The following is a 15730-nucleotide window of genomic DNA, read 5'->3' as shown; positions in this document are numbered from 1 at the left end:
ATCCAGGATGGTTCAAAAAACTAGATACAAATGATCTCATTTTCTATTAAAATCTGTAAGGGTTTAGAGTAAATTGTATAAAATCCTATGGGTTTAATCTCTATACAAAAGTCCTAACAGTTAATAAAGGGAAACAGAAAGACTAAACCTTCAGTACACATCTTGCAGTTTTTACTTATTTTCATTACTCAAGTCTGCTTTACAATGTATTGACTTTAACAATCAAAAAGTTAAATATTAAATTACAGTCATCTGTGGTGTAATTGATACAACTTCACTCAGTCGACCTTAGCTTCAAATGAATTTATTCAGACTTTAAAGAGGTAGTGATAGCACTAAACAGGTCTGTCCAAATTCAGAAGCTCTCTCAAGTGTCACTTAGCCTCACAAAAGACACTTGTTAAGCTGTTTGCTCACAACTTTCAAACTATGAGATGACTACACTCTTATAATTTCACTGCTTGTCACCACACAAAAACATCCAATAAATGGGAACAGACCCAACACGAAAGTAAGATGTGTAAGAATCACGCTGATAGTACTCCAGGAACCCAGGGCAGCCAAAACGTTAAATGTGCTACCAACATGATCAGCAGCAGCAGCCTGTCTCAGGAGCTACACTTAGGTTCCAAACCAATTCATAATAGTTCCACCCATTCGCTTAGATGAACTCTTTTAAAAAAAAATATCTGAACTATTTACATGGATAACTGTTTTTTGCAGTTTCTCTCCATATACTATAGCTACTGATTACATACAGTGTGTAGAAAATTTGTTGCACTGGGCCATTAAAATCCATGGGCCATAATGGAACAGACATTTAAAGCCTAATGAATTCCAGCATCCCATCTTTGTGGCAATATCCTTCTGTAGAAGCAGTTTTAGGTTCTTCTATAAAAGTCACCCAGGAGTTCACCTTCCAGGCCTGCCTATACTAGAAATATATTTATCAAAATATCCCACCATCACCAAGCCTGGTTAAGCTCCACTGGTTTTAACAATGTTAAGCTTAGTACAGAATGGCTGTGTGCCACTAGGCCTGTGAGCATAGTGTAGAGTTCAAGAGATCCACCCAAATTGAAGTTTTCAGGGTCCTTTTAAAATGGGGTTGGGAAGCCCCGTGTGTGGGCTTGGATGATCAAGTTCTACACTGACCTCAGCATACTACTGTAAAGGCACTCTCCACCTACTTCCATAACTCCTTCTCACCTCCTATTTTGCAGGGAAGGGATGATACAGGTGACATGAGAGACCCTCCCTCATCCCAACCACACATTTTACTGTCTAAGCTGAATTAAATGGCAACACATGCAGTAAATGGTGAAAAGTCAATTAGATTTATCTTTCCAGTTTTAACCTAAAGTAACAAAATAAATGTTACAGACTCAGTGGATTTTGACTTTTGCCATGTGACTGGGTATGAACTTTTTGTAACTTTGACTTGGTCAAGTGACTGGGGGCAGAAAATATTTCTTAGCATTCCTGTATATCGGGATGGGCAACCTTTCAGAAGTGGTGTGCCGAGTCTTCATTTATTCACTCTAATTTAAAGGTTTTGCGTGCCAGTAATACATTTTAACATTTTTAGAAGGTCTTGTTCTATAAGTCTAATACATAAACTAAACTATTATTGTATGTAAAGTAAATAAGATTTTTAAAATGTTTAAGAAGCTTTATTTAAAATTAAATTAAAATGCAGAGCCCCCCAGACCGCTAGCCAGGACCCAGGCAGCGTGAGAGCCACTGAAAATCAGCTCACATGCCGCCTTCGGCATGCAGGCCATAGTTTGCCTACCCCTGCTGTATATCATACCCTTGTTCCAGTCAAGCTAGTATATTAGTGTCCTTTTTATCTTTTAAATTTAGAAGTATGGAAAACAAACTTGACATAAAATGGCCACACTGATTTAGTCATGCATTACTGTAAATTTCATTGCACTAGTCATGTTACCCATAATCAAGATATTTTAGATGATATAGTAGTTTATCTTTAGTATTATTATTACTCGGATTTATTATTTTAAGCTGAATATTTGCACATCCGTGTATTCTGTGAAACCCTAGCCCTGAACATTACTATCCTACTAACTCCATGAAGGACTGTACTCTTAATTGTGCAGTCTCTAAACCAAGGGCTTCTTCCTATGGACTACTCCAGTGTTGCCATCTCTCATGATTTTATCAAGTCTGACGATCTTCAGTGTTTTTCGTAGTGCCCCAGGTGTCGGAATCAGATTGCATGAAAATTCCAGCTTTCATTACAAAAAAATTTGAGTCCTCATGGTTGTGGAAAGCTTCAAAACATGAAGCAAGTGCACCTTAAAGTCTCAGAAAATAGAAATGTATTGTTTTAAAAAATAATCTCTGGATTTTTAAGCCAATCTCATGATTTTTGAAAGCTTGGGGTTGGCAGTACTGCAGGCACCCCCAGGAAGCCATGCAGCCCATAGATATTGTTCTTCTGCAGGTGAGTAGTTGAAACCATACCATGGGATACAGCAGAAAGGAGTTCCTGGCAGAATATCCCTGGGTCTAGAGAGGATAACATGGAGTGGAGAGTACTTGATCTCCAATTCCACACCAGGCTCTGCCCCAGAAAATAAAAGTTTGAAGACTGGGAAGTAGATGGACTTGAGGCATACAAGCGTCTACAGACTCCTGATGAGCAGAGAGAACATGCAGGAGAGCCAGTGGTTCCCTGTTTCTCAGTTTTGAGGTCATCTGCTCTGATTTGCTCCCCTGTTCATTTCCTAGAGTCTATTTTTTTAAAACCAAATCCTAAAAAATATAATAATAAGGCAAGAAGCCTGTAATATATATATTTATCATTAAATCAGGTATACCCCCCCAGTCTTCAGTCTTGTGCATATATTTCTGGTTATAAATGCATTAAATAATTCTAATCTAGTCTCTTGCCTAGTAACAAAGATTTAGAATGCAGAACTGAACAGAATTTTCTTGAAACTTTCAGGATGGTGGAGTTTCACTCATTTAGACCTTGTCTATGCTAGGAAATTTTAAGGGGAAAAAATCCCACTGGTGCTGTCATTAGCACAGATGGGAGAACTATACACACATGATTTTGGCAGCATTGAACACTATCAGTTAAACCTGCAGTAACTAGATCAAAAGACTTAGGACTTGATTCTGCATCCTCAATTCCCACTGATTTTAGGCCTCACTTCTTCTGATCTAGTTACTGAATTAAGAATCACATTTATCCCCAAGCCTCCTTCCCAAATAAAATATTAAATAGTTACCTTATAAAAGAAATTAGTACGTCCCACAGATCCAATTTTCCCGGTGTGGTTCATGAAACAAATGTTTCCTTCAGTAGCCCCATAAAACTCACACATCTTGATGTCACCAAATCGGCCTAAAAATTCTCTCCATACATCACTCCTTACTCCATTTCCAACTGCCAAGCGAACTTTGTGATCTTTTTCTCTTTCTTTCTATTAAAAGAGAAATTAAAGAACATGTTAAAGAATAAAGTATTGTCATGGGTGTGTTTGACTGTAGCAGATACTACAGAAAAAAAAATGTACAAACTTATAGGCATCTAGCAGAAAGCACAAGAGAAACTAATAAGTTCAAGTAAATTACAGTGCATTTCTAATGTTATGAACTGTATCTAAGATACAGCTGTAGTTCAGCAAACACTGAACCAGTGTTATAAATATATGCATGTAAATTGATAGCAACCATTAAAATGTTGCTTAAATTAATATTAAGGAAAGGATGCTTGGGTTAGAGAATATGAATATATGCAGGTTTTAGAAAAATTAACCTATCATTCTTCTCTCTAGAATAACTAAATTAAAAATTGATGTTGGGGAGGGGTTAGTAAAATGAATAGGGAAAAGCAGGAATTGTTTCTGTAATAGATTTATCTCAAGAGAGGTTATCAGTTACCTCCTGGTCCTTTCAAATGCATTATAACTTTCATGAAGTCTTGGTTGCTTCTCAAGCAATTACAGTACTCCTCACTTAACACTGTAGTTATGTTCCTGAAAAATGCGACTTTAAGCCAAACGATGTTAAGCGAATCCAATTTCTCCATAAGAATGTAAATGAGGGGGTTAGGTTCCAGGGAATTTTTTTCACCAAACAACTATATTATATATAGACACACACACAGTATAAGTTTTAAACAAAATTTAATACTGGTACACAGTGATGATGATTGTGAAGCTTGGTTGAGGTGGAGTCAGAGGGTGGGATACTTACCAGGGGATACCTTACTGCTAAATGATGAATTATCAATTGGCTGAGCCCTCAAGGGTTAACTCTCACAGTCTACAAGGCAGCAGGAATGGAGGGAGGGGGGAGAGAGAGAGAGAGAGAGAGAGATGCACGTTTCCCCTTTAAGTACACTGCCTTGTTAATTAGATCAGCTTGCTGAGACCACAGCTGATGCCAGCAAAGCCCTGTCGTGTGTCCCCCCCCCCCCCCCCCCCCCCCCGAAGGGGGGGGGAAGGGGGGGGGGGGGGGGGCCCCCGGACATTGCCCCCCCCCTCCCCCCCACCCCCCCCCCCCCCCCCCCCCCAGCACAGTAAGCAGGAGTCTCTGGGAGCAGCTCCAAGGCAGAGGGCAGGAGCAGCACATGGCAGTGGGGGAAGGACAGCTGCAACTGCTAGCCTGCTGGGCAGCTGCTGCACAGGGAACTTAGGGGAGCAGAAAGCTGATAGGGAGACTTGATAGGTGGGCTGCTGGTCCATCCTGGTTCCAAGCCCCCACCAGCTAGCTGCAATGGGCTACTCTTCCTGCAAGCAGTGGACAAAGCAGGCAGCTGCCAAACGATGTTAGAAGGGAGCATTGCACAACTTTAAACAAGCATGTTCCCTAATTGATCAGCAACATAACAACGAAACAACGTTAACTGGGATGACTTTAAGTGAGGAGTTACTGAACAAATTATGAGCATTCCTAGCCTGATTAGAGCATCTGATCCATCTCCTATAGTACCATCAATATTAAGACTTGCAACTAGGGCTGTTGATTATTCGCAGTTAACTCACGCAATTAACTCAAAAAAATGAATCGTGATTAATCAGAGTTTAATCGCACTGTTAAACAATAGAATACCCATTGAAATGTATTCAAATATTTTGAATGTTTTTCTACTCGTTCATATATATTGTATTCTGTGTTGTAATTGAAATCAGTGTATATTTGATTACAAATATTCACACTGTAAAAATAATAAACAAAAAATAGTGTTTTTCAATTCACCTCATACAAGTACTGTAGTGCAATCTTTGTCATGAAGGTACAACTTACACATGTAGATTTTATTTTGTTACATAACTGCACTCAAAAACATAATAATTTAAAACTTCAGAGCCTAGGCTATTAGCCAGGATGGGCAAGGATGGTATCCCTAGCCTCTTTTTGCCAGAAGCTGGGAATGGGCGACAGGGAATGAATCACTTGATGATTACCCGTTCTGTTCATTCCCTCTGGGGCACCTGGCATTGGCCACTGTTGGAAGACATGATACTGAGCCAGATGGACCTTTGGGTCTGACTCAGTATAGCCGTTCTTATGTTCTTCAAGTCCACTGAGTCCTACTTCTTGTTCAGCTAATCACCAAGACAAACAAGTTTGTTTACATTTACAGGAAATAATTTTCTTATTTACAACGTCACCAGAAAGTGAGAACAGGCATTTGCTTTCCACTTTTGTAGCTGGCATTGCCAGGTATTTACATGCCAGAAATGCTAAACATCCATATGCCCCTGCATGCTTCGGCCACCATAACAGAAGACATGCTTCCATGCTGACGATGCTCATTAAAAGAAGAATGCATTAATTAAATTTGTGACTTAACTCCTTGGGGGAGAATTGTCCCCTGCTCTGTTTTACCCACATTCTGCCATATATTTCATGTCATAGCAGTCTCGGATGATAACCCAGCACGTTGTTCATTTTAGGAACACTTTCACAACACAAAAAGAAGGTACCAATATGAGATTTTTAAGGATAGCTACAGCACTCAACCCAAGGTTTAAGAATCTGAAGTGCCTTCCAAAATCTGAGAGGGATGAGGTGTAGAGCATGCTTTCAGAAGTCTTAAAGAGCAACACTCCAGAGTGGAAACTACAGAACCCGAACTACCAAAAGAGAAAATCAACCTTCTGGTGGTTGCATCTGACTCAGATAATGAAAATGAACATGCATCAGTCCGCACTGCTTTGGATTGTTATCGAGCAGAACCCATCATCAGCAGGGATGCATGTCCTCTGGAATAGTGGGTGAAACATAAAGGGACATATGAATGTTTAGCGCATCTGGCACGTAAATATCTTGCGACTCTGGCTACAACAGTGCCATACGAATGCCTGTTCTCACTTTCAGGTGACACTGTAAACAAGAAGTGGGCAGCATTATATCCTGCAAATTAAACAAACTTGTTTGGCTGAAGGATTCACTGAACAAGAAGTAGGACAGAGTGGACTTGCAGGCTCTAAAATTTTACATAGTTTTATTTTTGAATGCAGGGATTTTTGTACATAATTCTACATTTGTAAGTTCAACTTTCATGATAAAGACGGTGCACTACATTACATGTATTCGGTGAATTGATAAAGACTATTTCTTTTGTTTTTTTTTTTAATAGTGCAAGTACTTGTAATAAAAAAATAAATATAAATAGAGCTCTGTACATTTTGTATTGTGTTGTAATTGAAATCAATATATTTGAAAGTGTAGAAGACATCCAAAAATATTTAAATAAATGGTATTCTATTATTGTTTAATCACACAATTAATCATGATTAATTTTTTTAATCGCTTGACAGCCCTACTTGCAAACTTTTTTTTTTAAATCTCAAAGTTTTGTTCAATGTTACTTGGATTATTTTAGCCTCCTTGTTCACTGCACTCTCTAGTATTGCTAGCTCTTGTGATTTTATCCTGAAAATCACAATAATAGGCATTTCTCTTAAAGCACCAGATCCTGGATTCAGCTGAATACATGAGAATCTCAGCTTTCATTTAGAAAAAAATTTCTAGTAATTATGGTTGCAGAGAAAAGCTAGGAAATGTAATCCAAGTGTATTCCAACAGCTCAAACAATAGAAGACAAATAAAAAGAACCCAACATTTTTTATTTTTGAAAATCTCATGATTTTAAAGCTGAACTCATTTTCTGAATGCTTGGGCTTGGCAATACTGAATCCCCATAAGTGAGGTGAGAGCATGAATAAATATAGGATTTTATGAGAGACAGCTATCAAACACATATTAGCAGGTAGACAGTACTAAGTCTAGAGTGAAACTGCAACAATTATTTCAACAGCTTCCACCCCACCATCAACCTCAGCCTGGACCAATCTACACGGGAGGTCCACTTCCTAGACACCACCGTACAAATAAGCGATGGCCACATTAACACCACCCTATACCAAAAACCCACCAACCGCTACGCCTACCTTCATGCCTCCAGCTTCCACCCTGGTCACACCATACGATCCATCATCTACAGCCAAGCACTGAGGTACAATCGCATCTGCTCCAACCCCTCAGACAGAGACCAACACCTACAAGATCTTCACCAAGCATTCTCAAAACTACGATACCCACACAAGAAAATAAAGAAACAAATCAACAGAGCCAGACGTATACCCAGAAGCCTCCTGCTACAAGACAGGCCCAGAAGAGAAACCAACAGAACTCCACTGGCCATCACCTACAGTCCTCAGCTTAAACCTCTCCAACGCATCATCAGTGATCTACAACCCATCCTGGACAATGATCCCTCACTTTCACAGACCTTGGGATGCAGGCCAGTCCTCGCCCACAGACAACCTGCCAACCTTAAGCATATTCTCACCAGCAACCACGCACCGCACCATAACAACTCTAACTCAGCAACCAACCCATGCAACAAAACTCAATGCCAACTCTGCCCACATATCTACACCAGCAACACCATCACAGGACCTAACCAGATCAGCTACAACATCACCGGCTCATTCACCTGCACGTCCACCAATGTTATGTATGCCATCATATGCCAGCAATGCCCCTCTGCTATGTACATTGGCCAAACTGGACAGTCACTACGCAAGAGGATAAATGGACACAAGTCAGATATCAGGAATGGCAATATACAAAAACCTGTAGGAGAACACTTCAACCTCCCTGGCCACACAATAGCAGATGTAAAGGTAGCCATCTTACAGCAAAAAAACTTCAGGACCAGACTCCAAAGAGAAACTGCTGAGCTCCAGTTCATTTGCAAATTTGACATCATCAGATCAGGATTAAACAAAGACTGTGAATGGCTATCCAACTACAGAAGCAGTTTCTCCTCCCTTGGTGTTCACACCTCAACTGCTAGCAGAGCACCTCACCCTCCCTGATTGAGCTAACCTCGTTATCTCCACACTGATTTATACCTGCCTCTGGAGATTTCCATTACTTGCATCTGAAGAAGTGAGGTTCTTACCCACGAAAGCTTATGCTCCCAATACTTCTGTTAGTCTCAAAGGTGCCACAGGACCCTCTGTTGCTTTTTACAGATTCAGACTAACACGGCTACCCCTCTGATACTTGCAACAATTATAGTCATACAAAGAATGTATTGGAGACTTGGGATATGTCTACCCTGGAATAAAAGACCTATGGCATGGCTATGACTGGCCTGGGTCAGCTGACTCAGGGTTGGGGGGCTCAGGCTACAGAGCTACACCCTGCTGCGTAGACATTCAGGCTTGGACTGGAGCCTGGGCTCTGGGACCCTCCCCTCTTTATTTGTTTATCATTAAACAAACTTTTATTTGATTTCACTATAAACATATTTAAGTGCTGTATGTTACAAGGAGCAGTGATCCCAGGTGGATCTAGTAAACTGGGGTGTACTAGTTTTTTGGAAGCAGCAAATCCCTCATCCACACTGCTGGGTGCCACCAAGGGAGTCATCGTGAGCACAGGAGAGATCAAGCTCCTGGCTCTCATTTTCAGTGCAAGCCTGACCATGGCTTGGAGCATCCAGTTGAGGCCCTGAGCTGGAGCATGCTCAGTTGCTCTGTAGGCATGATGCCTCCGGAGTCTGGTCAGCACTAGGAGCTGTGAGAGGCTCGAGCACGTTCAGTGAGAACAGAGTCTTCTCTAGATTTTAGCTGTTAAATCAAAGTAGTCTCTAAGCATGTGCAAACTGCATTTTTTTTCCAGACTTGTAAATTCATCAAATTTAGGCACATTTTCATGGGCACAGCAAACGGTCAGACTCCACTTAAATTTCAACTCAGTACTTCAAAGCACAGGAGCCCTACCACTGTTCAAAGAAAAGGTCACCAGAATTTTTTTTTAACATGGGTCAAACAATGTATTCCCTCCCCAGCTTGATCTTGGAAATGGCTGGAGTATTTTGGCTGAAATTAAAGTCAGACTGAGGCGGACATATGGCATGTAAAATTTCAGCCCAGACAGTTGAAGTTTGGCAATGTTTTAAGCAATTGAAAATAAGATCTTATCGTGGGAAGTGTAAGACCGCCTTAATCATACCAGCTTCACCTATAATACTCTTTATAGACAAATAAATCAAAATCTAATGCATTGCTGCATTCTCAAGAAGTGATGAACTGGGGTCAGACAACACCACTAACATTGGCTGCTTTAGAAAACAGGGAGGCAATTTCGAGCTCTTGACATGCATGTTATATGGAGCTCCATTGTTAGACCTCAGAACACTTTGGTGCAGAAAATGAGTATTTCAGTACACATTTCAAGTAAACTCTGAATTTCCTTTTTGAACTGTGGAAATTATATTCCACTGTGTGTGTCAAAAGTGCACATTTTTCTTCTCTTCTCACCCCGTCCCTCCCCTCCTCAATGCCCTTTAAGAATGGATAACTCACTATGAAGGAAGAGCAACGTCTTTGAAGTGGGGTTCCCAAAACTAATAATGAACCAGAAATAAATCCACATTTCATACATGTTGGCATCTCTTACCATGCAAGTATCTAAAGCATCCATCATCCTGTTACAATCCCTGTTCCATTAATCTGTTCTAGTTTGCTTTTACCACATCCATGTTTTTACCTTTCCCTACTGCTCGGTGACCTCATTGCAGTAAGAATTATGTAACCACCATTTCTATAAAGTCACATACAACTTTGCTCTTTTCCCAGCCCTGCAGCTCTGTGATCTTGTTTCAACATGTGATGCATTATTCAGCATGATGGAGCTGATGGAGGGTGTTACCAGCAACAATAGTGTCTAAATACAGCAATGATGCAATGAATGCCTGACTGTCAAATTTGGATATCATATCACATACCGTAATATAGACTTTCATACATTTGAGAGATGCAATGAGGTTTTAGATGTATTTTAAATTTACCAAATACTGAAGAGCTTGTGACTACCAATATACTTTGAAAAAAAGTGTTTAAATGCCATCTTGAATTTCAGTAAAGCTTTGTGAGTCATTTTGCTTCTAGAAAACTATTCACACTCTGAATGCTATAAAATTGAAATAGATAAGTCTATTTGATTTAAAATAGCAACTATTTTAGAATTGGTTATTTTTCTTTCGGTTTCATTGCTACACTGAAATTAATGTGTCAGTTGCTGAACTACAGTTACCCCTTGCTGAGGTCATTGATTTCTCAGTCATTCAAATGTAAAGAATTCTGGTAACATCCTACTGAAAACAAAACAAAGAACTCCTTTCACTGAGATCATTTGTTCAACAATGAACAGAAGACAGAGAGAGAGAGAGAAAAAAGTATACATAGATTGAATGGCTCATTCATAAGCCAAGGGAAATTGACACTCTTTAGAGATCAAGTTACATACAGGTAACTGTTTCCATTTATACTTTTCAGGAACAAAGACAAATTTGTTGATGGTATGCTGAAGAACAATTCCACACAAGGGACCTGGCTCTGTTCTTATTTCCACCAGGCAAATCCAGTCTCAATAGTGGAATCAGTGGTCTTGATCCTCAGCCTCATTATGGCTGCTTTGCACTGCTCCAATATAAAGTGGCCCTAAACTCAGTGCATCTAAGCCCCAGAGGATCTCTCCTGCACAGGCAGATTCTCAGGAGGAGAAGAAACACAGATACTGCTGGGGATCTGGTCCAATGTCTCTTTGGCCATGTCTGCACTTACCAGTAGATTGGCACTGCTGCAATTGATGCAGCGAGTGTCGATTTAGCAGGTCTGACACGCTAATTCGATGGGAGAGCACTCTCCCATCAATTTGTATACTCCATCTCCCAGAGAACCGTAAAGGAAGTTGACGGGAGATGCTCTCCCATTGACACAGCACAGCGTAGCCACCACAGTAAGTGGATCTAACGATGTCAACTTCAGTTACATTATTCACATAACTGAAGTAGCGTAAGTTAGATCGATTTACCGCAGTAGTGTAGACAGCCCTTTGTGGCTGCAACTTTAATGCCATCAACAGTACAAGACAGGGCTGCTAGATTTCAGGAAATGTTTTTCTGTAGTATCTAGAAATTCCTGCAAAGGCATAAAGGAGTCACATGGAGGTACCAAAGCCCAGTGCTGGACAGTGACCTTTCCTAAAAGTGGGGGCTGTCCTAAAAGCAATCCATTCAACCATCCCTGCAGTCCAGCTCCACGCACTTCAATTAGATTTCATTGTTGAAGTTACAAGGCTTGTAATTTAGTCAAGTGCATGATGGTGACAATAACCCATTAAGGGAGGACCCTCTATGCCACAAAAGCTTCCTGGAGACATTCTGTGGGCATGGAGTGCAGGTGGAGCAACTGGAGAATTCCTGCATGCTAATGAAGTTGACTTCATGTCAGCTCTGAATGGGCCAGTGTAGCAGGAAATGCTGGATTGAGGTAGGCATAGGCCATTGAAGCCACACTCACAGATCCAATGGGTGGGAGCTCCTGATCAGAGAGAGTGGAGAGGCAAAAGGTGTTATTCCAGTTCACAGAAGGAAATAGCTGGCCACAAATGGTTTGTGCTACAATCCCACAATATGCTCCAGCACAGGTGTGTTTTTCTTTCCACCCTCTCTTTCCCCAACCCATGCAGGCCCAGCCCTAGACCAAATGGCACCTCCTCTATTTGTTAAACTTCTGAATACCTTACAGCACTCTGAGCCTGGTACCCCAGGCAGTGACCTGGGTTGCCTGACCCTAAATCTGGCCTTGAAACCATGTACAGTTTTCCAGAATTTTATGGGAGTTTCCAGAATTCCACCACATACAGACATACAACATCTTGGGACTAATCTTAAACTGGTGTAAACCATCATCCTTCCAAAAATCTAGACTGAAGTCAGTCTGGATCCTCAAATGCTATAAATCAGTGCATCTAGCCTCTTCAATTTCATCCAAATATTTTCAATTATAATATCAAGAAGTCTTTTATTAGTAGAACTAAAGGAGTGTTAATGCAAGTTGTTCACTTTTGCTTTCATGACAAGTTATTTAGGTCAAAAACATTGTAAACTACCATTTTATTAATGTTAGCATTACTAATAGGGTCAGGAATTAATCATCATCCCTTGTACTTGCTAAAAGAGATGTCTGTGAATCCTAAAATGCGAAGGATAGATCACATGAGATTTACATTCTTGTATTTACAAGGTAGCTTTACAGAAATCATGCAAACCCACACTATATGCATTAATGTTTTAAATTCTATGCTATACCACCAGATGTTACTGTCTGCTGAGTATATTCTTGATGTATAGAGCTATTGCCGTAAAAGATTTTGTTCTCTAACTGTGCTCTTAAATCCGATATTTTTCGATAGTAACTTAAAACTCAGTCCCAAGCCTGGCTTCAATAGGACTCTTCTGATGAGTAAGGATTGTAGAAATGGGCCCATGGTTTGGAAAATTATCTCCCAGCAATCTGTAAAATTACTCTTAATATTTGTATTCCTTCTAAAGACTTTGTATCATATTGAAGAGTAAATGATTATAGATCAAAGATACAGAACTACAATTAGTACACAAGTACCTGGTTCTTATGATATTCTGTTCACATTAAATTGTTAGAGAGGGAGTATACTCTAGAGGTAAAAGTACAGAACTAGAAGTCGAGTGTTCTGAGTCAGCCATTGACTTTTGACTATAGGACAAGGTATTTTGTACCAGTCCATACCTCTATTTCTTCACCTATAAAATGTGGTAATATTACTCCATCTCATAGGGTATTGTAAGAGGCTGAATAGATTAATAACTTTAGGAATGTTAATTACTGGTATTATGGGCAGTACCTACAGGCCACAGTCTGGATCTAATAAAGACACAAATAGATGAAGTCCTTGCGGCAGAAAGCCTACAATATAATTCAAGGCAAAAATGCAACAAATGAGTTCTATGGCCTGTGTTATACAGGAGGGCAGACTAGATTATCATAATGGTCCATTCTGGCCTTAATCTACTATTTTTTTTTAAAGTAGTAATAACAAGAAAGCATGCACATATACCAAATAGCTGGATGTCTCTTGAGAGCCTTTGGCAAAGTTCCTTTAATCATATGATATTTGCTGGTATTTAATGTAACTGTTTTTTAAGTACATCAGAAGCAGGAAGCCTGCTAAACAACCAGTGGGGCCCCTTGATGATCGAGATACAAAAGGAGTGCTTAAAGACTATAAAGTCATTGCGGAGAAACTAAATGGATTCTTTGCTTCAGTCTTCACGGCTGAGGATGTTAGGGAGATTCCCAAACTTGAGCTGGCTTTTGTAGGTGACAAATCTGAGGAACTGTCATGGATTGAAGTGTCACTAGAGGAGGTTTTGGAATTAATTGATAAACTTAACATTAACAAGTCACCGGGACCAGATGGCATTCACCCAAGAGTTCTGAAAGAACTCAAATGTGAAGTTGCGGAACTGTTAACTAAGGTTTGTAACCTGTCCTTTAAATCGGCTTCTGTACCCAATGACTGGAAGATAGCTAATGTAATGCCAATATTTAAAAAGGGCTCTAGAGGTGATCCCGGCAATTACAGACCGGTAAGTCTAACATCTGTACTGGGCAAATTAGTCGAAACAATAGTTAAGAATAAAATTGTCCGACACATAGAAAAACAAACTGTTGAGCAATAGTCAACATGGTTTCTGTAAAGGGAAATCGTGTCTTACTAATCTATTAGAATTCTTTGAAGGGGTCAACGAACATGTGGACAAGTGGGATCCAGTGGACATAGTGTACTTAGATTTCCAGAAAGCCTTTGACAAGGTCCCTCACCAAAGGCTCTTATGTAAATTAAGCTGCCATGGGATAAAAGGGAAGGTCCTTTCATGGATTGAGAACTGGTTAAAAGACAGGGAACAAAGGGTAGGGATAAATGGTAAATTCTCAGAATGGAGAGGGGTAACTAGTGGTGTTCCCCAAGGGTCAGTCCTCGGACCGATCCTATTCAACTTATTCATAAATGATCTAGAAAAAGGGGTAAAGAGTGAGGTGTCAAAGTTTGCAGATGATACTAAACTGCTAAAGATAGTTAAGTCCAAAGCAGACTGTGAAGAACTTCAAAAAGATCTCACAAAACTAAGTGATTGGGCAACAAGGTGGCAAATGAAATTTAATGTAGATAAATGTAAAGTAATGCACATTGGAAAAAATAACCCCAACTATACATACAATATGATGGGGGCTAATTTAGCCACAAGTCAGGAAAAAGATCTTGGAGTCATCGTGGATAGTTCTCTGAAAATGTCCACGCAGTGTGCAGAGGCGGTCAAAAAAGCAAACAGGATGTTTAGGAATCATTAAAAAGGGGATAGAGAATAAGACTGATATTGCCCTTATATAAATCGATGGTACACCCTCATCTCGAATACTGCATACAGATGTGGTCTCCTCATCTCAAAAAAGATATACTGGCACTAGAAAAGGTTCAGAAAAGGGCAACTAAAATGATTAAGGGTTTGGAACGGGTCCCATATGAGGAGAGATTAAAGAGGCTAGGACTCTTCAGCTTGGAAAAGAGGAGACTAAGGGAGGATATGATAGAGGTATATAAAATCATGAGTGATGTGGAGAAAGTGAATAAGGAAAAGTTATTTACTTATTCCCATAATACAAGAACTAGGGGTCATCAAATGAAATTAATAGGCAGCAGGTTTAAAACAAATAAAAGGAAGTTCTTCTTCACGCAGCGCACAGTCAACTTGTGGAACTCCTTACCTGAGAAGGTTGTGAAGGCTAGGACTATAACAGCGTTTAAAAGAGAACTGGATAAATTCATGGTGGTTAAGTCCATTAATGGCTATTAGCCAGGACGGGTAAGGAATGGTGTCCCTAGCCTCTGTTTGTCAGAGGGTGGAGATGAATGGCAGGAGAGAGATCACTTGATCATTGCCTGTTAGGTTCACTCCCTCTGGGGCACCTGGCATTGGCCACTGTCGGTAGACAGGATACTGGGCTAGATGGACCTTCGGTCTGACCCGGTACGGCCTTTCTTATGAGACTATCATCTATAATCAACAGGAGCTTAAATGAGTGTGGAAGGAACTACATGACTGTAGTAATATAAAATCTTACTTAACATCTGCATTAAAAACCCAAGAGACTGGATTCTCTGTTCTACCTTTCCTACTTTCGGTGCAGGAAATGATGAGTGGGAGGGAAGCAAAGATGTCTTTAAGCTGTCTTGTGAATTTTGGTTCTGGTGCAACTCAGCAGTCTCAGGGCTGTAACAACCCTCTATGGGCCATTACATTAGCAACGAATAATAGATGGAGTACCAACCACTCCCATTCCCAGTT

The 15730-nt window shown here is 40.2% G+C and overlaps 1 protein-coding gene across 1 annotated transcript in view; it reads right to left on the bottom strand.

The window, feature by feature from the left end:
• SLC27A6 (solute carrier family 27 member 6) overlaps positions 1-15730 on the bottom strand; it is a 65674-nt gene that overhangs the window by 27951 nt on the left and 21993 nt on the right. The window contains exon 6 of the mRNA XM_034774592.1: positions 3261-3455. Within this exon, the coding sequence (XP_034630483.1) occupies positions 3261-3455 (195 nt within the window). The remainder of the gene's footprint in view (positions 1-3260; positions 3456-15730) is intronic.

Source organism: Trachemys scripta, chromosome 6 (genome assembly GCF_013100865.1).
Source record: "Trachemys scripta elegans isolate TJP31775 chromosome 6, CAS_Tse_1.0, whole genome shotgun sequence".
NCBI classification, from domain to species: Eukaryota; Metazoa; Chordata; order Testudines; family Emydidae; genus Trachemys; species Trachemys scripta.
This window is presented reverse-complemented; position numbering and strand designations above follow the sequence as displayed.